At 45.0% G+C, this 24,901-nt stretch overlaps 3 gene segments (V, D, J or C); all 3 read right to left on the bottom strand.

The window, feature by feature from the left end:
• Positions 1-7,719, bottom strand: part of LOC136375776 (immunoglobulin heavy variable 3-23-like) — a 134,759-nt gene extending 127,040 nt beyond the window's left edge. The window contains 1 exon segment of the V gene segment in view: positions 7,613-7,719. Coding sequence covers positions 7,613-7,658 — 46 coding nt within the window.
• A 6,288-nt stretch (positions 7,720-14,007) lies between these two features.
• On the bottom strand, positions 14,008-15,410 carry LOC136376071 (immunoglobulin heavy variable 1-46-like). The segment is given in 3 exon segments: positions 14,008-14,036; positions 14,983-15,279; positions 15,365-15,410. Coding segments are annotated over 3 exon segments (372 nt in total).
• Positions 15,411-23,423: 8,013 nt separating this feature from the next.
• LOC136376070 (immunoglobulin heavy variable 3-74-like) lies at positions 23,424-23,870 on the bottom strand. The segment is given in 2 exon segments: positions 23,424-23,758; positions 23,861-23,870. Coding segments are annotated over 2 exon segments (345 nt in total).
• Between the last annotated feature and the right edge of the window lie 1,031 nt (positions 23,871-24,901).

The raw sequence follows: 24,901 nt of genomic DNA, 5'->3' as shown, positions 1-24,901 counted from the left end.
GCCAGGAGAGGAGGTGGGTTGTGGTGTGGACTCTGTAGGGCAGGGAGACAATTCACATGGGGAGGGAACTTCAAGTGTTTGGTAAATAAATGTCTGCTGAGAAATGTTGAACAAATGGGCAGAGGAGACTTTGAACAAATGGGATGTTGTGTCCATGACACACTTCTGTCCTCAGGCTGACACTGAGCACACAGAGAAGGAATCAGGGTTTCTGTGGGGCTGGGCTTCCTGTTTTGCCTGGTGCTCATTCACCTGTTAGAAGGCCAGAGGTGGATATAATTTGATTGAAGCTCTGGGCACAGAAGAAAATATTGGGGCCCCTGTCATTATAAAAATGTGTAAAGTTGGGATTTTGCAGGGCCCTTTAAATCAGGGCCCATGGTACACGCCTGGTGTGCCCTCCATTAAATCTGTCTCTGTGGAAGAACTTGGTTCTGTGAGCTGTGGGAGACACAGCACAGAGATGAAAACATACATGTGCACCCACACACACATTCCACACAGAGTCACAACACCATGTGCAAGGAAATGAGCACAAGCACACACATACACACACTCACTCTCTCAAACGCACACACAGCTTTCAGTACACAGAAACATCACCTGCCTCCAGGTTTCTGCAGTGCTGTGAGGTCCTGATGCTTGTGGTACAGTGATAGCTGGACATTGACCCTTAAAAATGGGCAGATTTTACAGTGGTGCCTGTGTGTGTTCTCTTAAGAGACAGGATTTGCAGGCGTGAATAAGTTACGATGAATGAGTTTAAGGGGTTGACATGGGAGAATATTTTAAATTATCTCGTCTGGTCATGAGTGTAATCACAGGTGACTTTTTCACAGGTAAACCTAATGAAAATTTCACTAAAATATTTTGATTGTTGGAAAAAGATGGTGTGGGTTTCCACCTCAACTAGGTGAGTGGGAATCAAGAGGTTAACACGTTCAGCCCTGGCCGGTTGGCTCAGTGGTAGAGCGTTGGCCTGGCGTACAGGAGTCCTGGGTTCGATTCCCGGCCAGGGCACACAAGACAAGCGCCCATCTGCTTCTCCACCCCTCCCCCTCTCCTTAGTCTCTGTCTCTCTCTTCCCCTCCCTCAGCCGAGGCTCCACTGTAGCAAAGTTGGCCCAGACGCTGAGGATGGCTCTATGGCCTCTGCCTCAGGCTCTAAAATGGCTCTGGTTGCAACAGAGCAACGCCCGGGATGAGCGAAGCATTGCCCCCTGGTGGGCATGCCGGTTGGATCCCGGTTGGGCGCATGCGGAAGTCTGTCTGACTGCCTCCCCATTTCCAACTTTAAAAAAATACAAAAAATACATACATACATACATACATACATACATACATACGTACGTACATACATACATACATACGAGGTTAACACGTGCCGTATGAAGGACAGAGAACTGCCCGGGGGAATTCTGGGTGTGGATCCAAATCCATGAAAGGCCAGGTGTGCTTGTTAGAAGGCTTGGCCAACTTGGGCACAGCTGAGCACGGAGGGGCAGAGAGCCTGAGATCAGCACACAGGTCAGTATGTTGTGCTGGCGTCTTTGTTTCAGGAAAATGTTTCCCCAGTATAGGGAAGGCGAGAGCACTATGGATGGTTTATTTGTAGCAAAAAGAAAGAAAATAATCTAATATGGTGAAGGAGAAGTCGGTACTAACAGCTAACATGTCATCTGCTAACAGCCAGCGTTACAACCTTGTTTGTTGTCTGCAGTGAGAACATGAGAAAGTAGAGCCACAGAGAAGCAGGAAGAAGTGTCCCTGGATGCAGCTGGGAGCTCTGAGAGGAAACCCTGCTCCCACAGGAAGCCCCTTCCTTCCCCACCTCCCTCTGCACCTGCTCCTGGGGCTGGTCTCGGGCTCCGTGGGTCCGGAGCGCCCCCTGGTGTCCTGAGCGCCCCCTGCAGCCCGGCCCTCCCGTCCCCGCAGGGAGGTTTGTGTCTGGGCTCACACTGACTTCCCCTCGCTGTGTCTCGAGCAGTAATACACGGCCGTGTCCTCGGCTCTCAGGCTGTTCATTTGCAGATACAGCGTGTTCTTGCTGTTGTCTCTGGAGATGGTGAATCGGCCCTTCACAGAGTCTGCGTAGTTTATAATACTTCCATCTGGTTTAATTTCACCAATCCACTGAAGCCCCTTCCCTGGGGCCTGGCGAACCCACTGCATCCAGGTGTTACTGAAAGTGAATCCGGAGGTTACACAGGAGAGTTTTAGAGACCCCCCAGGCTGCACCAAACCTCCACCAGACTCCAGCACGTGCACGTCACACTGGACACCTGCAAACACAAAGACGTCCTGGTCAGGAAACTGTCACACTTCCACTGATTCTCTCAGTCACACTCACATAGTTAATGTATTGTTCTGTATAAATTACCTCTGAAAACAGCAACAAGCATAACCCAGATGAGCCCAAACTCCATGGTGAGTGGTCTGTGTTCAGTACTAAGCAGGGAATGGACCCAGATGGAAATCTCGTGCCTGGTTTCCGACTCAGAGGGTCAGGGCTGGGCTGGTTTTCATGAGCAGAGGAGGTCCTATTTGCATATCGTCTTATTCTATAGGAAGCTCTGGGGTAGAGCCCTACAGAGATCAGTGCCTCAGTGCTGCTGTGATCATCTTATGAAGTGCAGTGGTCATGACAACATTTCAATTAAAATAAAGAATCATATGTAGGTTTGGGGCATGACCAATAGACCACATCTGGTAAGAGTGAACGCTGCATCTGGGCCTGTGCTTCTCCCCAGGAGTCCCCATTGCTCCCCTGAAAGAAATCTAAGGCAGAGTGGGACCTGTCCCTGGAGGGTACAGATACCCCTGTATGTAATGAGAGAATGAATTAACATCTCAATTCTAGTGTTATCTACACATCAGGGTTGGAGACATGTACACACCTGGGAAGAGACCACACACAGCAGATCTTGTGAGAGTGAACTTCTTGTACGTGGTGATGTTGGTGCCTTGGCCCTGAGTACCTCTGGCTTCTGGAACTTCAAGGACACAAAGGAGACTGAGTGTTAAGAAGTTGTTATTCTTTTCCGTTTTTTAGATTAATTTAATTTTATTTAGAAAGTTAAATTAAACAGGGTGACATTAATCAATTAGAGTAAATAGGCTTCAGGTAAATATTTCTATATCATTTGAACTGTTGATTATGCTGTATACCCATCATCCAAGTTCAAATTATTTTTTTCACAGTATATTTGTTCCTCTTTACATTCTACCCTCCACTTTCTCCCCCACACTCCCCTCCCCTGAGAAGTTGCTTTACTGTCACTGGGATCAGTCACTGAGAAGGTTGAGAGATTCATGGAGCTGATGCAGAGGCTGTGGGAATGTTAACTTACCAGTGACAGCACTTTATAGAGCTGTGTGTGTAGAACCAACATTGGACCTTAAGTGTGAGGACCCAGAGGGACTGAGCTCCTAGTGTGTCTAGGAGCTGGGATGGATCCTTACATCTAGGTGGGTAGTGAGGTTTTACATTATGTTTCGTAGTGCAGTTGCCCGTATAACAGCTCCAGAGACATCAAAGAAGATTTTGGAGGGTTTGGTGTCCCCTAGTGGTCACTCTGAGACATGCAGGCTGCATGACCCTTGTGACTTAACCAGCCTCCTCTCTAAACTCCCAAGACTTGGGGCTGGAATAGTTCAACTTTAAGGCCAGGAATTTACCGTGTGAGGGAAGAGGGACATGAGGACATGGACAATAAAGATATTTTGTATTATTTGCAATGTCCTCTTCATGACAATAATAAGACTATTTCTTGTTAACTTGGTATTCACAGCTTTTGTGCTTAAACTTTAAGTGGAGAAATCAGTCAACTGGTAGATTTAAAGACAGACTGGATAGAAATAGGACTTCATAATAAGTGACCTTTGACTCTGTCTTTGAAAATAATTGTTTGTGTCTCTGCTGTTATCTGTTAATCGTGACTGAGTTCAGGCTCCCTGATCCACCTGATTTCTCTCCCTATCTTCTCTCCTAAGATGCGGTTCTCATCAGTAATGAGGGATTGTCATATTTTTTCAGTTCTTGACTGTTTCACTTCCCTGTGCTCCATCCACCCAGAGCCTTTAGGATTAGAAAGGACCTTGTGGGGTGGCAGCATCTGGTGGAATCAGGTGGTTCCATTCTATCATTCTTGTTAAAACTCACACTTGATTCTGTACACCTCACATCAATTGGATCATCAGCCCTCTAATATATGTATGCTCCATTCACAGGTATCGAGAAAGCAGCATTTCCCAGGTCATTAGCCCCATCCCAGGGGGCATATTATGTTAGTTTGCTCAGAACTAAATTCACATCTGATACAAGAGCTCATACTAGAGCCACTACCACATTAAGTTACAGTAATTCAATGTCATTTTTCAGTATCCATGACCCACATGCATACAAATGGGTGACTGAATGTGGATGAGGTAGAAATCACCTAGGATTTTTGAGGCCTTGACTGTGGCATGAGTCTCAGAATTCCCTGTTTCAGTTTTGAGTACAGGCAGTTTTCACGCTGCCTTTAATAACATATTACCCTTTTTCAGACCAGGAAAACCCTATGACTGTGGTCCTCAGTTTGAAATTTGTCCTATGAAGATCAGTTACACCATTCATAACTGGGGAGTAACCACAGGTTGGATTCAAGGACTCTCTGTGACCCTGTGAGAAGGACTGAGAGGAAACTGCATGGAGCACCTGATCTTCATAAGCCCCTTATTTTGATTAGAGTGACTCCTGAGATTTGAAATTAGTGTGAGTTTAAAGAGAAGTAACATCAGTCCTTGAAAACCTTATTATTCCATGATCCTCAATGCACAGTGTCTCTATAACAGTCACAGTGTTTTGAGGAAGGCTGGGAAAGATCAATATTACACCAATTTAATACTGTGGTGTCATCGTCATCAGGGGACCTGACCTCTTCTTCATTCCGGTGCTTCTGTCCTGAAAACGGACTCAAGGTGTGGAATTGATTGATGGACCTTCAATCTCCATCATGGTTAGTGTAGTTAAAGTTGTTTGTTTGTTTGTTTGTTTTTGTAGAACACTTCGTGTATGTCTGTCAAGTATGATTTTAGTATGAAATTTACAGGTGTTAAATTTCTAGAAACATCATGACTTAAATGAAATATATGGATCTCTGTGACCAGACTGTTCTGATTGCTGATTGGACTCTCTGTCACCATGGTAACTTGGCCACCTTGTGATTGGTGTTAAGTCCTGTCTGTTGGGAGTTTCCACAGTAGTAACATGCTGATAAAGAAATGTCACAGCACCAAGATATTGATTTATAACATTATTCCTAATCAAAATGAAACAAGACTCCTCAGAGAGCTTTCAGCATTAGGGCTGAGGAAGAAACATAAAACTAGTCCTGGGGCATCATGTACTGAGGGAAGGTGAAGAGATGACATGGAACAAAAAGGACATTTATAAGGGACTCAGAGCCCTCAGGGTAGAGCTGCCAATGAACAGAAATCTCCCAGCAGTTTTAACTACAAGTTAATAACAGTGTTGTATTTCAATCACTTATAGGGAAAATTATATTAATCCTTGCCTATACCGATGAAATATTCAATAAATAATGCAAATGAGGTTGCTAGACAAATCTTTTTTAAGGAACAACTTTTGAAATCGTATCCTGGAATGAGAGCAAAAGAACCCTAATATTTTCTCCCATATTTCTATGAACTTCTGATTGGGCTAATAGTCTAACACAACACAAATTAACACAACACAAGTTAACATGGGAAAATGTAAAAATTAACTTCATATGTACATGTGGGGGTTCCATAAGGACATGAGACCCAGGATTCGAGCAGCTGAGGCTTCTAAGCCACTTGGAGACCAGGAGAGGTGGTGGGGTTGTGGTGTGGACTTCGTAGGGCAGTAAGGTGACTCACATGGGGATGGAGATTTCAGTGCTTGGTAAACAATGCCCTCTGGTAAATCGATAGCAAATGGGCCCAGATGGGACTTGAACAATTGGGATATTGTGTCCATGACACACTCTTTTTCCCAGCCCACAGGGAGGAAAAAAGGGTACTATGGGATGAGATTTTCTAGGAGCGTCATTCTCATTTACCTGTGGGAAGGGTCTTGTTCTCTGAGCTGTGGGAGCCTCAGCAAAGAGAGAAAAACATACATGTGCATGCACAACACATATTGCAGATATAGTCAAAACCCCGTGTGCAAACAAATTAGCAAGTTCAGACCAAGGTGCACACACTCACAGTCTTTCTCACACACAGCTTCCAGTATGCAGGAAGTTAGTTACCAGGTTCTTACACGGCAGTGAGGCCTGGATTCTCAGGGTTCTGTGGTGGCTGAACAATAACCTCCAGAAATATCTAGATTGATACTTCTGGGACCTGTGTTTCTTCTCTTATATGACAACACTTGAAGATGTGACTAAGTTAGGATTGATTGAGTTAAAGCTATTGAGATGGGAAATTATCCTAAATTATGTTGTTGGGACATTACTGTAATCACAAGTTGTCCTTTGCCAAGGATAGTTAATGAATGTCACAATAAGATATTGTGATCGATAAAACCAGGTGTTGATGTGGGTCTCCACCTCCATCCAGTTGAAAGAGGACCAAGAAGTTAACACTGTGTGGTGGGGAAGACAGAGACCTCTGGGTGGACATCCTGGGGGATGATCCTGATCACTGTGCAGCCAGCTGTGCCTTCCAGTAGGCTGGGGCAATGTGAGGACAGGTTGGCAGGGAGGGGACAGAGAACCTGAGAATCATCTCATAGATGTCTAGACTCTGTTGGTCCCTCTTTGAGAGAAATGTTTCCAAACTACAGGGAAGTCAGAAGCTTTCTGAGAAGTTTATTTGTTAAGAAAAAACTGGAAAATACAAAAACTTGGTTAACGATAGTTCAGTAATAATGGATGGCATACCCTCTGCAAACAGTCAATGTCACAACCTCGTTTGTGGTTTCAGTGAGAATATGAGAAACTAGAGCCACAGAGAAGAAGAAAGAAGTGCCCCTGGATGCAGCTGTGAGCTTTGAGAGGAAACCCTGCTCCCACAGGAAACCCCTTCCTTCCCCACCTCCCTCTGCACCTGCTCCTGGGGCTGGTCTCGGGCTCCGTGGATCCGGAGCGCCCCCTGGTGTCCTGAGCGCCCCCTGCAGCCCGGCCCTCCCGTCCCCGCAGGGAGGTTTGTGTCTGGGCTCACACTGACTTCCCCTCGCTGTGTCTCTCGAGCAGTAATACACAGCCGTGTCCTCTGCTCTCAGGCTGCTCATTTGCAGATAAAGGGTGTTTTGGCTATCATCTCTGGAGATGGTGAATCGGTCTTTCACTGAGTCTGCATAGTATATACTACCACTATTACTAATGTATGAGACCCACTCCAGGCCCTTCCCGGGAGCCTGGCGGACCCAGTGCATCCACGTGTTACTGACGGTGAATCCAGATGCTGTGCAGGAGAGTCTCAGAGACCCCCCAGGCTGCACCAAGCCTCCCCCAGACTCCACCAGCTGCACCTCACACTGGACACCTGCAAACACAAAGACGTTCTGGTTAGGAAAATGTCACATGTTCATTGATTCTCTGAGTCACACTCACATAACCAGTTTCTTGTTTTCTAAAAATTACCTCTTACAATAGCAACAAAGAAAACCCAGAAGAGTCCAAACTCCATGGTCTGGGGTCTGCGTCCTGTCCTTATCTGAAATGGACACACCGTGGAACCCCAGGGTGGGTTTGTCTCCAAGAGCTGCAGGGTCAGGGCTGGACTGTTTTTTATGAGCACAGGGGGTCCTATTTGCATGTCCTTTTGCTATATAGGGGTGGAGACCTACAGAGAAGGCTGTGTGTCAGTGCAGGTGAATGTCTGTCATAATATTTCAATAAATAAATACAAAATCATATGTATGCTTGGGACTGTCCACATGTCCTCATACGGTAACAGTGAGGTCGGCATCTGGGCATCTGTGCTCCTCCTCACTGCCCCAGAGCTCTCCTGAATCAACTCAAGGCCAGAGTGAGTCCTGCCCGTGAGGTTCCAGAGACCCCTGTATGTAATGAGAGAATGAATGAACGTCTGTATTCTAGTGTTACCTACACTTCAGGGATGGAGACAAGTACACACCTGGGAAGAGATCACAGGCTGTAGATCATGTGAGAGTGAACATTGTGTACATGTTGATGTTGGTGCCTTGGCCCTAAGTACCTCTGGGTTCCTAACCTTCAGACACAAATAAGACTGAGAGATACGAAGATGTTTCTCTGTCACTGGGATCAGAGGCCCTGAGAATTAAGACATTCATGGAGCTGATGAAGAGGTTGTGGAAACATGAACTGACCACTGAGAGCACTTTATAGAGCTGTGTGTGGAGAACCAACTTTGGAACAAGTGAGAAAAACAGTGAACCTGGCAAATGTGATGACCACAGTGACATTTCAGATACGTAATGAATGATTCAGAGAATCACTCATCAACTTTGTCTCATTAATTCCTGATCCTCAGTGCACAGTCTCTGTAACCATCACAGTCCTTTGAAGAGGGCAGGAGAGGAACCCTATCACACTGCTTTCAGTAGTGTGCTGTCGTCGTCACCGAGGGACCTGACTCCCCTTCCTTCTGGTGCTTCCTTCCTGCAAACTGGCTCAGGGCATGAGATTGATTGAAGGACCGTGAATCTCCATTATAGTTATTCAAAATACAGTATTGTATTTTTTTTTTGAATTGAGCTCTTCCATGTAGAACCATCAAGTGAGACTTGATAGACATTACAGTTATTAAAATTTTGGAAACACCGTGATCAAAATTTCAATGTCCTGGTCTCTGTGATTGCTGCCTTGACTCTTTGCCACCATGATAACTCTGCCCACCTTGTTTTTGGTGTTAAGAACTGTCAGTTGGGAGTTCCACAGCAGTGACACACCCCCACAACGAGTTCATCTTCAAGATCTTGGTTTACAATATTATTCTTAAGTAAGATAAAACAAGACTTCTCAGAGAGCAGGCACCATTAGGGCTGGGAAGGAATAATAATGATGGTCTTGGAGCATCTTGCACTGAGGGAAGGTGAGGAAGTGACAGAGAACACACAGGGCATTTGTTAAGGACCCAGAGCCCTCAGGGTAGAGCTGCCAGTGCAGAGAAAACTTTCAACAATTCTAACTAGAAGTTAATAACAGCGCTGTATTTTAATCACATATATTATAAATGTGAGTCCTTACTGATACCTATTAATAGCTCAATAAATAATACTTAATGAGTTTATTATAAAAATCTATCTTATGGTAATTTTTTTTAATACTTAGCTTGGTGTGAGAGCAAGAAAGATAAATTTCCTTCCACTTTCCTAAGTCCTTCTGGCTGTGCTAATAATCAAATTTACAGAACAGAAATAAATATGAGAAAATGTAAAAATTAACTTCATATACACATGTAGAGCTGTTATAAAGATATAAGACCCAAGGATGGGGCAGCTGAGGCTTCTAAGCCACGCACAGCCCAGGAGAGGTGGTGGGTTGTGGTGTGGACTTTGTAGGGCAGGGAATCAATTCCCATAGGGGTGGAAGTTCATGTGTTTGGTAAAGTAATGTCCCCTGGGAAATCTTTAAGTAAAGGGCACAGAATGGACATGGGAGAAATGGGATGTTGTGTCCATGACATGCTTCGGTCCTCAGGCTGACACCCAGCCCACAGGGAGGGATTCAGGGTTACTCTGTGGCTGGAATTTCACCTTGAACTGGTTCTTATTTACTGTGGGAAGGTCCTTGTTCTGTGACCTGTCGGAGACTAAGAAAAGAGATGAAAACATACATGTGCATGTACAATGCACATTGCACACAATCACAATCCATGTGCCAACAAATTAGCATGTACACACCCACATGCACGCACTCACTCTCACACACACAGCCTCCAGTACACAAGAAGGCAGCCTGCCTCCAGGTTTCTGCTGTGCAGTGAGGCCCTGATCCTGAGGGTACTGTGGTTGCTGGACACTGACCCTCATGAATGTCTAGATTCTTATTTCTGGGACCTGAGTGTGTTCCTTAATATGAGAGGACTTGCAGAGATGATTAAATTAGGGATGACTTAATTCAAGATGTTGACATGGGAGATTAATCTGAATTATGTGCTTCGGACATCAATGTAATCACAAGTTACCTTTTCAAAAGAAAGCAAAAGAAAATTACACTAAAATATTGTTATCATTGAAACCAGGTCTTGGAGTCGGTTTCCATCTTCATCCTAGTGAATGAGGATCAAGAATACAGTGTGTGGTGGGGAGGACAGAGACCTGTGGTTGAAGGTCCTGGTGGGGGATATTAATCACTGTGGGGCAGGTGAGTCTGTGAGAATGCAGGGCCCCTGTGGGGACAGGTGGGCAAGGAAGGGGCAGGAACACTGGTAGAATTAATCCAGTTTGCACCAGCTGCTCAACAGAACCAATGCCTAATTTTTTCTTGAGTTCAGTAAACCAGTTTTTATAATCGCACTTTATCAGGGTTCTCTCTAAGCTGAGTGCCTGGGCAGTCGCCCAATATGGAAATCACATATTTACATTCCTTATTCTTTATCATGTTGTTCACAACTTACTGTTCACTGAATGAATCAGTGTTTGTTATTTTTATTTCTTTGATTTAGGAAATTAAATTTAACAAGGTGACATAGATCCACAGGAGTTTCAGATAAACATCTCTGTGGCATTTGAACAGTTGATTATGTCTTATACCCATCACCGAAAGTCAAATAATTTCCTGTCACCTTACATTTGTTTCTCTTCACAGCCTTCACCCCTCCCTTTCCTCTGTCACATGTCCCCCTTCCCTGGGAACCACTGCAATTTTATCCATGTCCACGAGTCTCAGTTTTATATCCCACCCATTTGTAAAATATACAGTTTGTTCCTCTATCTGATTTAGTTATTTCACACAGTATAATGTTCTAAAGTTTCATCCATGTTTTTGTAAATGACACTATGTCATCATTTCTTATGGCTGAGTAGTATACCACTGTGTATATGATCTCATCTTATTTATACAGTCCTCTACCAAGGGACACTTGGGTTGTTTCCACGTCTTGGCCACTATGAATAATGCTTTAATTAACATGGGGGTGCATGTGTCTTCATGTACCAATGTATTAAAGTTATTTGGGTAGATACCCAGTAGAGAAATTGCTGGGTCATCTGGTAGTTCTATTCCAAACATTTTGAGAAACCAGCATAATTTCTTCCATCATGGCTGTGTTAACTTTCATTCCCACAGCAGTGAATGAAGGTTACTTTTTCTCCACAGCCTCTCCAACACCTGTTATTACCTGTCTTGTTGATAATAGTCAATCTAACAGGTGTGAGGTGGTATCTCATTGTAGTTTTGAATTGCATTTCTCGAACAGCTAATGAATATGAGCATCTTTTCATCTATCTGTTGGCCATTTGTATGTCTCCTTGGAAGAAGTGTCTCATCAGGTCCTAAAGCTGCTGCACAGCTGAAGAAACTGACAAGAAAACAAATAGGCAGCCAGTTAAATGAAAGATGGTATTTGCACACAAAATCTCCACTAAAGGGTGAATGTCCAAAATATATAAAGAACTCAGAAAGTTCAATAAAAAACAAGCAGTCTTATTTTTTAATGTTCATTTCCCCAAAAACTATTCTTAGTGCTCATAGTAACGTTAATCCATCCATAGGTGAAAAATTGGCAAATCAGGTCGCCAGTCAAAATGCAATCTGAAAATATCTAAAACCACAGTCTTATTGCTTTTTTCAGGTATTATTTAATATTGTTCCACTAATATTTTGAAACTTTCCTATAAAAATCTAGTTTTGTGTACTTTTTTATTGTTCTTATTTAAATATTAAATGCATGAAGTAATGAACCGCCTTTTGGCATATCTTTTTTATGCTAAAAATGGTCCATAGACAGAGGCATCTGGTTAAACTATTTGGATCCAACCACAGGACAGAGAGTCTGAGCACAGTCCACAGGTGTCTGGACTGTCCTGATATCTCTGTGTGAGGAAAATATTTTCAAACTACAGGAAAGACGAGAGCACTGACGATGGTCTCACTGTTGAGAAAAACACTTAGAAGATACAGTAAATTGTAGAAGGAGAGGTTTCTTATAACTGCCGACATGTGATATGCAAGCAAGCAATGTTACAAACTCATTTGTTTTCTGCAGTGAGAATATGAGAAAGTACAGACATGGAGAAGATGGAAGAAGTGCCCCTGGATGCAGCTGAGAGCTTTGAGAGGAAACTCTGCTCCCACAGGAAGCCCCTTCCTTCCCCACCTCCCTCTGCACCTGCTCCTGGGGCTGGTCTCGGGCTCCGTGGGTCCGGAGCGCCCCCTGGTGTCCTGAGCGCCCCCTGCAGCCCTGCCCTCCCGTCCCCGCAGAGAGGTTTGTGTCTGGGCTCACACTGACTTCCCCTCGCTGTGTGTTTCCTTTGTACAGTAATACACGGCCGTGTCCTCGGCTCTCAGGCTGCTCATTTGAAGATACAGCGTGTTCTTATCGTTGTCTCTGGAGATGGTGAATCGGTCCTTCATGGAGTCTGCGTAGTATGTACCACCGCTACGAGTAATTCGTGAGACCCACTCCAGTCTGTTCCCAGGAGCCTGGCGGACCCAGTGCATCCAGGAGTTACTGACTGTGAATCCGGAGGCTGCACAGGAGAGTCTCAGAGACCCCTCAGGCTGCACCAAGCCTCCCCCAGACTCCACCAGCTGCTCCTCACACTGGACACCTGCAAAGAAAAAGATGTCCTGGTCAGGAAACTGTCCCATGTTCAAGGATTGTCTCAGGCACACTCACTCACATAGTCAGAATCTTGTTCTCCATAAATTACCTCCTAAAATAGCAACAAGAAAAGCCCAGAAGACCCTAAACTCCATGGTGAGTGGTGTCTGTACTCTCTGGTCCAGGGAACGAGCACGTCAGGGAATCCCAGGCTGGGCTCCTGTCCCAGAGCTGCAGGGTCGGGGCTGGGTGCTTTTCATGAGTAGAGGGGCCCTATTTGCATGTCCTCCTTCTATATATGGAGCTCTGGGGTGGAGCCCTACAGAGAGGGAAGTGCCTCAGTGCAGGTGTTGGAGTCTTGGGGCTATTTGGTGGCCATGAGAGCAAGTTGATAACTATATAATCAATCATAGGGGGTCATATTCATGTATCCACATCTGGACACAGTGAGCCCAGCATCTGGGCTTGTGATTCTCCTCACTGTCCCCTGAAGCTTTTCTGAAGCATCTCCAAGACACATCAGGATGTACAGAATAAGGTTATAAGAGTATGAACTGGCTCTTAGACACTGAGTTTTCTGGTGTCTGTATTGGGGAGTTGCCTCCGCGGACAGCTGAGGCAGATGCAGGTTTCATAGCCACCCCAACTCTGGCGTTCTTTCATAGCATTCAGAAATGTCACTGGTAAGCAGAAATTAATAAAAGTGTAAAAGTTCCTTTGGGAGACTCGATGCGGAAAGGAAGTCCCAGATCACAACAGGATAAAAGCCCTGAACCTTATCTGCACCTGTCCATGGGGATGAAACACAGTGTGTATGCATGTGTGTGTGTGTGTGTGTGTGTGCGCGCGCGAGCGCGCGTTCCCTGCTGGACCACACCAAATACTGCAGCAGTCACAGCCCCTGATTCAGGAACACACCCACTCTCCCCAAAGAGTCTCAATTCTCCATGGGAACTGAACCTCCAACCCATCACAACTTTATCCCGTGGTGAGAAGAAGAAAAAATTCTGCAGGTGGGTGCAGCCAGGACACGGGCTCCTGGACCCAGCTCCAGCTCACAGGGCTATCTTTCCAGAGGGGGAACATCCATGTCTCTCTTTCAGACCCAGGCTGATCCTGAGAAATTGAGATCCATGGAGTCTCCAAAGAAATTGAGATCCATGGAGACTCCTACCCTCCCTCCTCAGTCCCACTCCTGGATGGAAGTAGCGTCCAGAGAACAGCTCTCCTGTGATTGCAGGGGACGTGGAGCAGTGGAGTGCCGGCTGCCCGGGGTCCTGCGCGCTCACAGGAGAGAACCAAAGATGGAGGCACCTGGAGGAGACAGGTGCTGTCAGGAGAGGTGTCAGACCCTGACTGAGGACACGGTCCATCCCTGGAGCCTGGGTGCCTTTACTTCAGTATGTGGAGCCATCCGTCCCTCAGGGCCCTGCTGATAGTGAGGGAAGGCGCCCCCTGCAGGGCGTGGGGGTTTCCACCTGGGAGTGGGCAAGCAAGGGAGGAAGCCCAGTCACACCACTGTGGTCCTCTGGTGGCTGCGTGAGCACCCAGGACATCCAGTTTGTCATCTCTGAGATGGCTTCATTCACTGGGTAATTATTAATATCCACCCGTGTGGTTGCTTTATGAATTGAGTGTCTTGTTCCCTAAATAACACGCCATTGCTGAATATTACTTATATTGTTTATTTGCAAATGAGAAGATTCCTGGCTGTTTGTAGCTTTTGTCACACACAAATAACATTTTTATAAATATTTGCATTCATTTCTGTATGACAATAAGGATTCGTTCTCCTGAAGTAAACACTTCTAGTGGGACCTCAGAGACTCCTGTTATACGTATTTAATTTCCAAGACAATTGCGATTCACTTTGTGAGGAAAAGATAATAGGACGCGTAGAGACCTGGTAACAGAGAGGTACCCAGTCACTGAAGAATTGTCATCTGCAAAAAGACAATGATATCTCCTCGTTTGTTGTCTTCAGTGAGTTCATGAGAAACAAGAGGCACAGAGAAGAAAGAAGAACTTCCCCTGGATACAGCTGAGAGCTCTGAGAGGAAACCCTGCTCCCACAGGAAGCCCCTTCCTTCCCCACCTCCCTCTGCACCTGCTCCTGGGGCTGGTCTCAGGCTCCGTGGGTCCGGAGCGCCCCCTGGTGTCCTGAGCGCCCCCTGCAGCCAGGCCTTCCTGTCCCCGCAGGGAGGTTTGTGTCTGGGCTCACACTGACTTCCCCTCGCTGTGTCTCTCGTGTCTCTCGCACAGTAATACATGGCCGTGTCCTCGGCTCTCAGGCTGCTCAGCTCCATGTAGGCTGTGCTTGTGGACTTGTCTGCAGTCATGGTGACTCTGCACTTGAACTTTTCCGCGTAGTTTCTGCCACCAGTGTTAGGATTAACCTCCACTATCCACTCAAGCCCTTGTCCGGGGGCCTGTCGCACCCAGCTCATATAGGAGCTGGTGAAGGTGTATCCAGAAGCCTTGCAGGAGACCTTCACTGAGGCCCCAGGCTTCCTCCGCTCAGCCCCAGACTGCACCAGCTGGACATCGGAGTGGACACCTGTGGAGAGGAGACAGGAGTGTGTGGAATTCCCCATTGACTAGTCCTTGGTCCCCCATCAACCCAGGGACTGTGAGCCCCTTACCTGCAGCCACTGCCACCAGGAGGAAGGCTCTCCAGCTCCAGTCCATGATGAGTGTCTGAGGTGACAGGACTTGTGGAGGGGAGGGTGTGTCTGTGGGGGATGCTCTCAGGACACAGACACATCCATATTTAACTACCCTAACTCACCTCATTTGCATATTCATGAGGCAAGCTATCTCATAACTGAAGAGTTGACCCCATCTGAGAGAGGACAGAGGCTTCTCTGGGAGTCCCAGGGTTCAAGTCCTAATCTTTTTTGGAAAATATGTGTCTTCTCCCGGGTCCTTGATCCTGAGGAGAGACACTGAGAACAGCAGAGGCACCTTCCATTTCAACTCGATTCATCTTACTGCCCACGTGCAACCTCCCATACATCTGCCTCTGGTCATGCTTTCCTGAGACTCCGAGAAAGAACACCATTCTCCAGCTGCACTGCCTCATTTTTTATTCTCTAGACTCAGTTGAAGGTTATTTCAAAAAATTTGGAAGAGATTGGATAAACTCAGTTATGACCACTTATGTTTAGGTGTAAATGTTTAGAGAAGATTTGACTTTGAGTGATTGGTGTGCAACATAGTCAAATGTCAGAATAACCTGGAGATGTTTTCTCTGAACATATGTACCCTGATTTATCAATGTCACCCCATTAAAATTAATTAAAAAACATTTGTAATAATTTATTTTAAATTCTAGAAAATTGATTACAGAAAACATAAGGAGTTAAAGAAATAAATAATATTATTTACAAGAAGAGCATAATTATCTTTGTTTATTGATCACTTAATGAATAAATCATACAAATAAACTCGTTTTAAAAAACTGATGGATCAAATTTTAGAGAAAACTGGTCAGCCTTGGAGATTCAGACTTGGGTCAAGATCTGTCAGTGTGGACCTGGGACATAGTTCTAGTGAGAGGGCAGGAGAGCAGCATGTTGGTGCTTTGCTAGTTCATTAAAAGTTAATTTCAGGAGAACCATTCCCTCCCTCTCACAGTCCCAATTCATGTTTCATGCGACCTTGGAGAGTCCTGTCATCTTGTCCACACGTGACAGGTCTTCATCAGAACTCTAAGCTGATTCACTGGGAGGTTTCAACGTGAAAAATGGGAAAAGGAACCATGTTCATGGGAGTTGATTTTACACAGACTGTGAGTGATCCTTGTTTGAGATGACACACATCTGGGACTGTCATCTAATTATGTTGTGATTTTCTTCATTGTTTAAGCAGGTCAATATTTCTTCTTCATTCCTGAAATAGCCAAACATAGTACCTTGGGTTATTTGTATTAGAAAGCTCTAGCCTGAAAACTAACCCATGCTCCAGATTCCAGGTGAGTTCCACAGTACTGTGCAGTGCTCACGGACAGACAGGTGTCCTGGCTGGATTCCAGGAATGGGCTCACAATTGTTTTATCTCCATCAAGAACAGTTTCAAACAGATTTTCAATTTATTAGAATCCCATTGAGAACCTTGACCTAATATTACTTTTGATGGATCATAGATCGTGTGAAGGTGAATGTCAACACCAAAGGCTAGACTCTGAAAGCTAAGAAAATGCTGTAATAAATTATTATAACAAACAAGCAGTCTTATCCTGGGTTATAATCTGATCTGAACCCTCAGAGCAGAAATCTATAGAGAGGTTGAAAGCTGTCATTTTATTTGTCATTTTGACTTCAAACAGTGACAAATGTGTCACAAGAATGTGAAATTATGGATCGATGTGTCTGTTGGAGACAGATGCTGATGTTGTGAAGAAGTGATGTTAAACCAAACACAATGGTAAATAAAAGTAACACATTTCCATTGAATGCTGTATATTCAAGTAATCGTAAAGTTTTACAATTAAAAATGAAAAAGTCCAGTCTGCTTAAAGCAGAGAAAATTCATATAATCATCAATAAAAAACTCATTAATTAGACATTGTCTGTCAATTAACATGTGCCATGTGATAGAGAATGTGTGCAGCTTCAAATAGCCCGGGTGAGACCACATGGCCACCAGTACTGCTCTGTCCAGTGTGCTCACTGTGACGTGTGAGGAAATAAAGTGAATTATTGGAGTGTATAGATCTGTCACTATTGAGATGTGACATGAGTGTGTTCTCCAGAAAATAGACAAATATGCACTATATAAGAATGTGTAAGTCATTTTTGTAAATTAATTGTGTAAAAATTGGAAAAAAACATTGCTGTTTTTCCATATATAACAGCAAGAGCTAATTTTAAAAGAAAATGACATCATTTAGAGGAGCTCCAAGTCTGTCAAATATGCAAAATGTAGGCTTTGATCTCTTCTTTGCAAATATATGGTTGTCACAATCATTAAATCTATATGAATGTCTTCAAAGCTGAGTAAAAGAAACTCCCTCAAATCAGTGCATTCAAACTCTGATAGCTGCATTGGGACTGTAATGTCGACACCTCCTTGTCTACTTTGTTCATCGTGGTCCTTAATAATTGCTTAAAGTCTTTCTGCTGGGTGGGCTCTGTTAAAATCTCCCCTCCCTGTCCCCATTGTCTTGTGAGTCCCTGTCATTTCCTCCTCACCTCTAATTTTCAAAGGAGCTGAGGCCACAAATCCTCTAAGGCACCTCAGACATTTGTCTATTTCCACAGTAGTCAGGAATTGGTGGGTGGTATAAGAGGTGTCCCTTGTCACAGTGAACATGCAGGAAAGTAGCCTGACTCCAGGTTCTTGTGGTGCAGTTGAGGCCCTCAACCTAATGGCAGTGTGATGGCTAGACACACACTCTCAAGAACATCTAGATTCTTTTTTCTCCCGTATTTTCTGAAGTCAGAAGTGGGGAGGCAGAGACAAAAATCCTGCATGCACCCAACTAAGATTCACCCGGCATGCCCACTAGGGGGTGATGCTCTGCCCATCTGGGGAGTCATTCACTTGCAACCAGAGTCATTCTAACACCTGAGGCAGAGGCCATGGAGCCATCCTCATCGCCCGGGTCAACTTTGCTCCAGTGGATCCTTGGCTGTGGGAGGGGAAGAGAGAAGTAGAAAAAGAGGAGAGAGGGAAGGGAGGGGTACCAGATGACGCTTCTCCTATGTGCCCTAGCCGGGAATCAATTCTGAGACTTCCACACACTGAGACAACACTCTCCCACTGAGCCAACCGGCTTCAGCCAGGAATATCAAAATTCTTACTGCTGAAGGCTGTGTGTGTTCTCTTATGTAACAGAATTTGAGACATGATTAAGTTAAGGTTGATTAAGTTAAAGGTGATGACATGTTATATTATCCTAGCTACATTTTTAGGACATCCCTGCTATCACAATTGTCCTTTAAACAGAAACTTAATAAAAATAAAAATGAAAATATTGTGATCAATAAAACCAGGTGCTGATCTGGGTTTCCACCTCCAATCAGGTGAATGAGGATCAAGAGGTTAACACCATGTGGTGGGGAGGGCAGAGACCTGTGGATGGACGTCCTGAAGGAGGATCCTAATCACTGTGCATCCAGGTGTGTCTTTCAGGAGGATTAGCTGATGTAGGGACAGGTGGGCAGGGAGTGGACAGAGAGTTTGAGCTCATCACACAGGTGTGTAGACTGTGGTGACCTCTCTGTTTGAGGGAAATAGTTTCCAAACACAAGGAAGCCAAGAGCACGATGAATTGTTTATTTGCTGAGAAAGAAGCATAGAAGTATAGTAATATTGTGAAGAAAAGTTGTGTAATAAATGCTGCCATATCATTCACACATAGGCAATGTTAGAGCCCCGTTTGTTATTTGCAGTGAGAACATGGAAAACTAGAGACACAGAGAAGAAACAAGAAGAGCCCCTGGACGCAGCTGAGAGCTTTGAGAGGAAACCCTGCTCCCACAGGAAGCCCCTTCCTCCCTCATCTCCCTCTGTACCTGCTCCTGGGGATGGTCTCGGGCTCCGTGGGTTTGGAGCGCCCCCTGGTGTCCTGAGCGCCCCTGAAACCTGGCTCTCCCGTCCCCGCAGGGAGGTTTGTGTCTGGGCTCACACTGACTTCCCCTCGCTGTGTGTCTCGCACAATAATACACAGCCTTGTCCTCGGCTCTCCGGCTGCTCATTTGCAAATACAGCGTGTTCTTGCCATTGTCTCTGAAAATGGTCTCAGAGATCTCCCAGGATGCATCAGGTCTCCCCCAGACTCCACAAGCTGCACCTCACACCGATACCTGCAAACACAACAAAATTGTGGTCAGAAACCTGTCACACGTCTATTGATTCTCTCATTCACACTCACTCATATAGTCAGTGTCCTGTTCTCCATAATTCGGGGCTAAGCTCCTGTCCCAGAGCTGCAGGAACTGGGCTGGGCTGGTGTTTATAAGGAAAGGGGGCCTATTTGCATGTCATCCTACTATGTAAGGAGCTCCAGTGTGGAGACCTACGGAGAGGGCGTGCCTCAGTGCAGGTGTCAGCATTCCGTGGAGTGTGGTTGTCCTGAGAACACTGCAATAAAAATAACTGTATGTAGGTTTAGGGCATGTCCTAGAGACCCATCTGGTAACACTCAGCCCCACATCAAGGCCTGCACTCACCCCTACTAGTCCCCAATGTTCCTCTGAACTAGATTTAGAGAAGAGTGCAACCAACCCATAAGTTTGCAGGAAACAATTTGTGTAACGAGAGCATGAATGAACATTTGTATTCTATAGTTACCTACACTTAGGGATGGAGACAAGTACACACTGGGAAGAGACCACAGGCTGTACATTTTGTGAGAGTGAACTTTGTGTACGTGGTGGTGTTGGTGCCTTGACCCTTAGTACCTCTGGCCCCTGGACCTTCAAGGAGAAAAAGAAGACTGAATGCTGAGAAGACACTTTTTTTTCACTGGGATCAGAGGCTCTGAGTTGGTAAAGAGAGATTCATGGAGCTGATGGAGAGACTGTGGGAAAGTTAACTTACCAGTGACAGCACTTTATAGAGCTGTGTGTGTAGAAAAAACATTGGAACAAGTAGTGAGAGAATGGACCTGGCAAGGAACAGAACCCAGAGAAATCTGAACTTGCAGTGTGTCTAGGAAGAGGAATGGACCCTTACACCTAGACGGTCGGTGAACTTTACCCATGATATCCAGTGCATTTGGTGATGTGACTGCTCTGGGGACATCCTGGAACATGATTGTGGAGGGGATGTGCCCCCTGGTGGTCACTCTGAGCCATGCAGGCAGCATGACCCTGGTGACTTAACCAGCCTCCTCTCTGTACTCCCAAGACTTGGGGCTGGAAGATCTCACCTTTAATGTCAGGATTTTACTGTGTGAAGGGGAGAGAGACATGAAGACATGGCCATTGAGAGTTTTCTTTTTCTCTTAACACTCTTCCCTCCTTCACTGTGCCACATGCCCCTCCCTTTGGTAACCACTGCACTTTTATCCAAATCAGTGAGAGTTTTATATCCCACCTATGGGTGAAATTATCCACCTATGGGTGAAATCATTCAGTTCTTAACTGTTTCTGATTTAATTATTTCACTCAGCATAATGTTCTCAAGGTTCATCCCTGTTTTTTTGTTTGTGGCAGAGACAGAGAGAATCAGAGAGAGGGACAGACAGACAGGAAGGGATAGAGATGAGAAACATCAATTCTTCGTTGCAGTTTCTTAGTTGTCCATTGACTGATTTCTCATATGTGTCTTGACTGGGGGGCTACAGCAGACTGAATGACCCCTTGCTTGAGCCAGCAACCATGGGCTCAAGCTAGTAAGCCTTGCTCAAACCCAACGAGCCCGCACTCAAGCTAGCAACCTTGGGGTCTCACACCCGGGTCCTCCATGTCCCAGTCCAATGCTCTATCCACTACACCAGTGGTCCCCAACATTTTTTGTGTCACAGACCGGTTTAATGTCAGAAAATATTTTCATAGACCAGCCATTAGGGTGGGACGGATAAATCCAGAAAATAAATTATGCAACTGGCATAAAAACTGTGGTATTTTTAAATATAATTGTTGAACTTACCAGACAATTGTCACAAGTGAGTCGTAGACGGATGTAACAGAGAGAATCTGGCCATTAAAAAAAAATAAAACATCATTCACACTTAAATATAAATAAAACAGAAGTAATGTAAGTTATTTATTCTTTCTCTGTGGACTGGTACCAAATGGCCCACGGCCCAGTACTGGTCAGCTGCCCGGGGGTTGGGGACCACTACACTACACCACCACCTGGTCAGGCTCATTCCTGTTTTTTAATTGACACTTTGCATCATTTCTTATGGCTGAGTAGTGTTCCATTCTATATATGTACACATCTTCTGTATCCAATCCTCTGTTGAGGGACACTTTGGTTTTTCCATGTCTTGACCACTATGAATAATGTTGCGATGAACATGGGGGTGCATGTCTCTTACGTACCAATGTTTTCAATTATTGAAGTAGATACCCAGGAGACTAATTTCTGTAGCTTATGGTAGTTCCATTCTTAATTTTTTGAAGAACCAGCACACTTTCTTCCATAATGCATAATGGTTGTAGTAGTTGTAATTCCCCCCAGCAGTGAATCTGGGTTACATTTTCTCCACAGCCTCTGTAACACTTGTTATTACATGCTGTGATGATAATATACAATCTAAGACATGTATGGTGGTATCTCATTGTAGATTTGATTTTCATTTATTGAATAGCTAATGAAGATGACCATCTTTTTATATATCTGCTGGCCATTTGTATATCTTCCTGGGACAAGTGTCTGTTCAGGTCTTAAAACTTCTGAACAGCCAAAGAAACTGACCACAAAACATACAGGCAGCCAACTAAATGGATGATGATATATGCACCAACAGCTTTCATAAGAAGTTAATATCCAATATATTAAAATCATTCACGAAGCTCAGCAATACGGAAGCAAGCAATCCATACTCTTTTTTAAAGTTCATCTGTGCTACAGCTATTCAATGTGCCCATAGTAATGTTCATTCTGTCCATAGATGAAAAAAAATGGCAAGTGGGGACGCCACTCAAGAAGTAATATGGGCGGGAACAGGTGGTGGTACAGTGGATAGAGCACCTGACTGAGACACAGAGGACCCAAGTTCGAAACCCTGAGATCCCTGTCTTGACCACGGGCTCACCAGATATCGAGCACCAGGTCACAAGCTTGAGCGTGGAATCATAGATATGACCTCATGGTCACTGGCTTGATCCCAAAAGTAGCTGGCACGAAGTCCGAGGTTGCTGGATTGAGCCCAAGGTCACTGGCTTGAGCAAGGGATAACTAACTCTGCTGTAGGCTTCTGGTCTAGGTACGTGTGAGAAAGCAATCGATGAACAATTAAGGAGCTGCAATAAAGAATTGATGCTTCTTATTTCTCTCCCTTCTTATCCGTCAGTCCCTATCAGTCTCTCTTTCTGTCTCTGACACAAGAAGTAATACGGAAATATCTCAAATAATAGTTTTATTGTTCTTTGTCAGGCATTACTTAATGTTTTTCAATTAATATTTTAAGACATTCTTATAACATAATCTAGGTTTGTGTACTTCTTTTAATGTTCTTATTTGACTATTAATACATGACAAAAATTTTTTTAGGGTATATCGTTTTTAATACTTAAAACAGCCATTAGGGCAGAAACTCATTGCTAAATTATTTGAATTCCACCAATACACAGAGAGCCTGAGATCATCCCACAGGGGGCTGGAATCTGCTGGCGTCTGTGATGGAGGGAAATGTTTCCCAACCACAGAGAATATGAGAGCACTGAGGATGATCCTTTGAGAAGAAAAAAGATCTTAGAAAATACAGTGAATTGGTGAAGGAGAGGTTCGTGATAAGTACTGATAAGTCATGTGCAGGCAGGCAACGTTACAGCCTCATTTGTTGTCTCAGTGAGATTATGCGAAATTATATCCACAGAGAAGAAGGAAGAAGTGCCCCTGGATGCAGCTGGGAGCTTTGAGAGGAAACCCTGCTCCCACAGGAAGCCCCTTCCTTCCCCACCTCCCTCTGCACCTGCTCCTGGGGCTGGTCTTGGGCTCCGTGGGTCCGGAGCGCCCCCTGGTGTCCTGAGCGCCCCCTGCAGCCCGGCCCTCCCGTCCCCGCAGGGAGTTTTGTGTCTAGGCTCACACTGACTTCCCCTCGCTGTGTCGCTCGCTCGCACAGTAATACACAGCTGTGTCCTCGGCTCTCAAGCTGCTCATTTGCAGATAAAGTGTGTTCCTGGCGTGGTCTCTGGAGATGGTGAATCGGCCCTTCACGGAGTCTGCATAGTATGCACTACCACCACCAGGATTAATTTGTGAGACCCACTCCAGACCCTTCCCGGGAGCCTGGCGGACCCAGAACATCCAGTAGCTACTGAAGATGAATCCGGAAGCGGCACAGGAGAGTCTCAGAGACCCCCCAGGCTGCACCAAGCCTCCCCCAGATTCCACCAGCTGTGCCTCACACTGGACACCTGCAAACACAAAGTCGTCCTTGTCAGAAAACTCATTGGTCCACTGTTTCTCTCAGTCATAATTATTCGTATACTTGGTGTCTCTTGTTCTCCATACATTACCTGTGAACATAGCGACAAGGAAGACCCAGGTAAGTCCTATCTCCATGGTGAATTGTCTGTGTTTAGTCCTGACCAGCGAATGGGCACACCTGAGAATTCTTTGCTGGTCTCCTGACCCAGTGTCAGGACTGAGCTGGTTTTCATGAATTGAGGAGACATATTTGCATATCCACGTACTATATTTGGAGCTCTGGTTTAGAGTTCTACAGAGAGGGTAGTGCCTCAATGTAGGTGTTCGAGTGTTGGGACTACTTAGTGGCCATGAGTGCATATTGATAACTATATAAAGAACATAGGGGATCACATTCATGTATCCACAACTGGACACATTGAGCCTGAAATCTGGGCTGTGGTCCTCGTCCCAGGCCCCTGCAGTTTTTTTGAAGCATTTTCAGGTCATATTGTGACCCGCAGCATGAGATAATGGGAGCATGAATGAACATCTGTATTGTAGTGTTACCTGCACTTGAGGGCTGGAGACAGTTACACGAGGGGGAACAGACCACAGGCTGCAGACTTTGTGAGAGTGAACCCTGTGTACATGGTAATGCTGGAGCCCTTGATGCTGAATACCTCTGGCTTCCTGAATTCTCAATAGTAAAGAAGACTGAGTGTTGAAGAGATGCTTTTCCATCATGGGGTTGAGAGACCCTGAGAAGCTAGAGAGATTCATGGAGCTGGTGGAGAGGCTCTGCATTTACAAAAAGAAGGGCCATTTACAGAGGATGTCTCAGCATAGACAGCCATAAAAATCCTTAAACAAGTAATATCACAGAAAAATTAGTGAAATAAAAGCAAATCATGATCCTTATCGTCAGTGGGGGTGGCTGTGGTTGTCTACATCTGCTTGGAACCTGTAAATAGTATATGCAAAGGGATGTTTCCATATTTGATTAATTTTTAGATAATGTGATCTAAAGATTTTCTTGGATAACTGATGTGGGTCCTAATAGTATAAGTGTTTATATCAGAAGGAGAAAGAATGAGATTAGCCTCTAGGAGATGAAAAAAGTGAGGAGACCACTGAGTGCAGGTGACTAA

This window comes from Saccopteryx leptura, chromosome 6 (genome assembly GCF_036850995.1).
Source record: "Saccopteryx leptura isolate mSacLep1 chromosome 6, mSacLep1_pri_phased_curated, whole genome shotgun sequence".
NCBI classification, from domain to species: Eukaryota; Metazoa; Chordata; class Mammalia; order Chiroptera; family Emballonuridae; genus Saccopteryx; species Saccopteryx leptura.
This window is presented reverse-complemented; position numbering and strand designations above follow the sequence as displayed.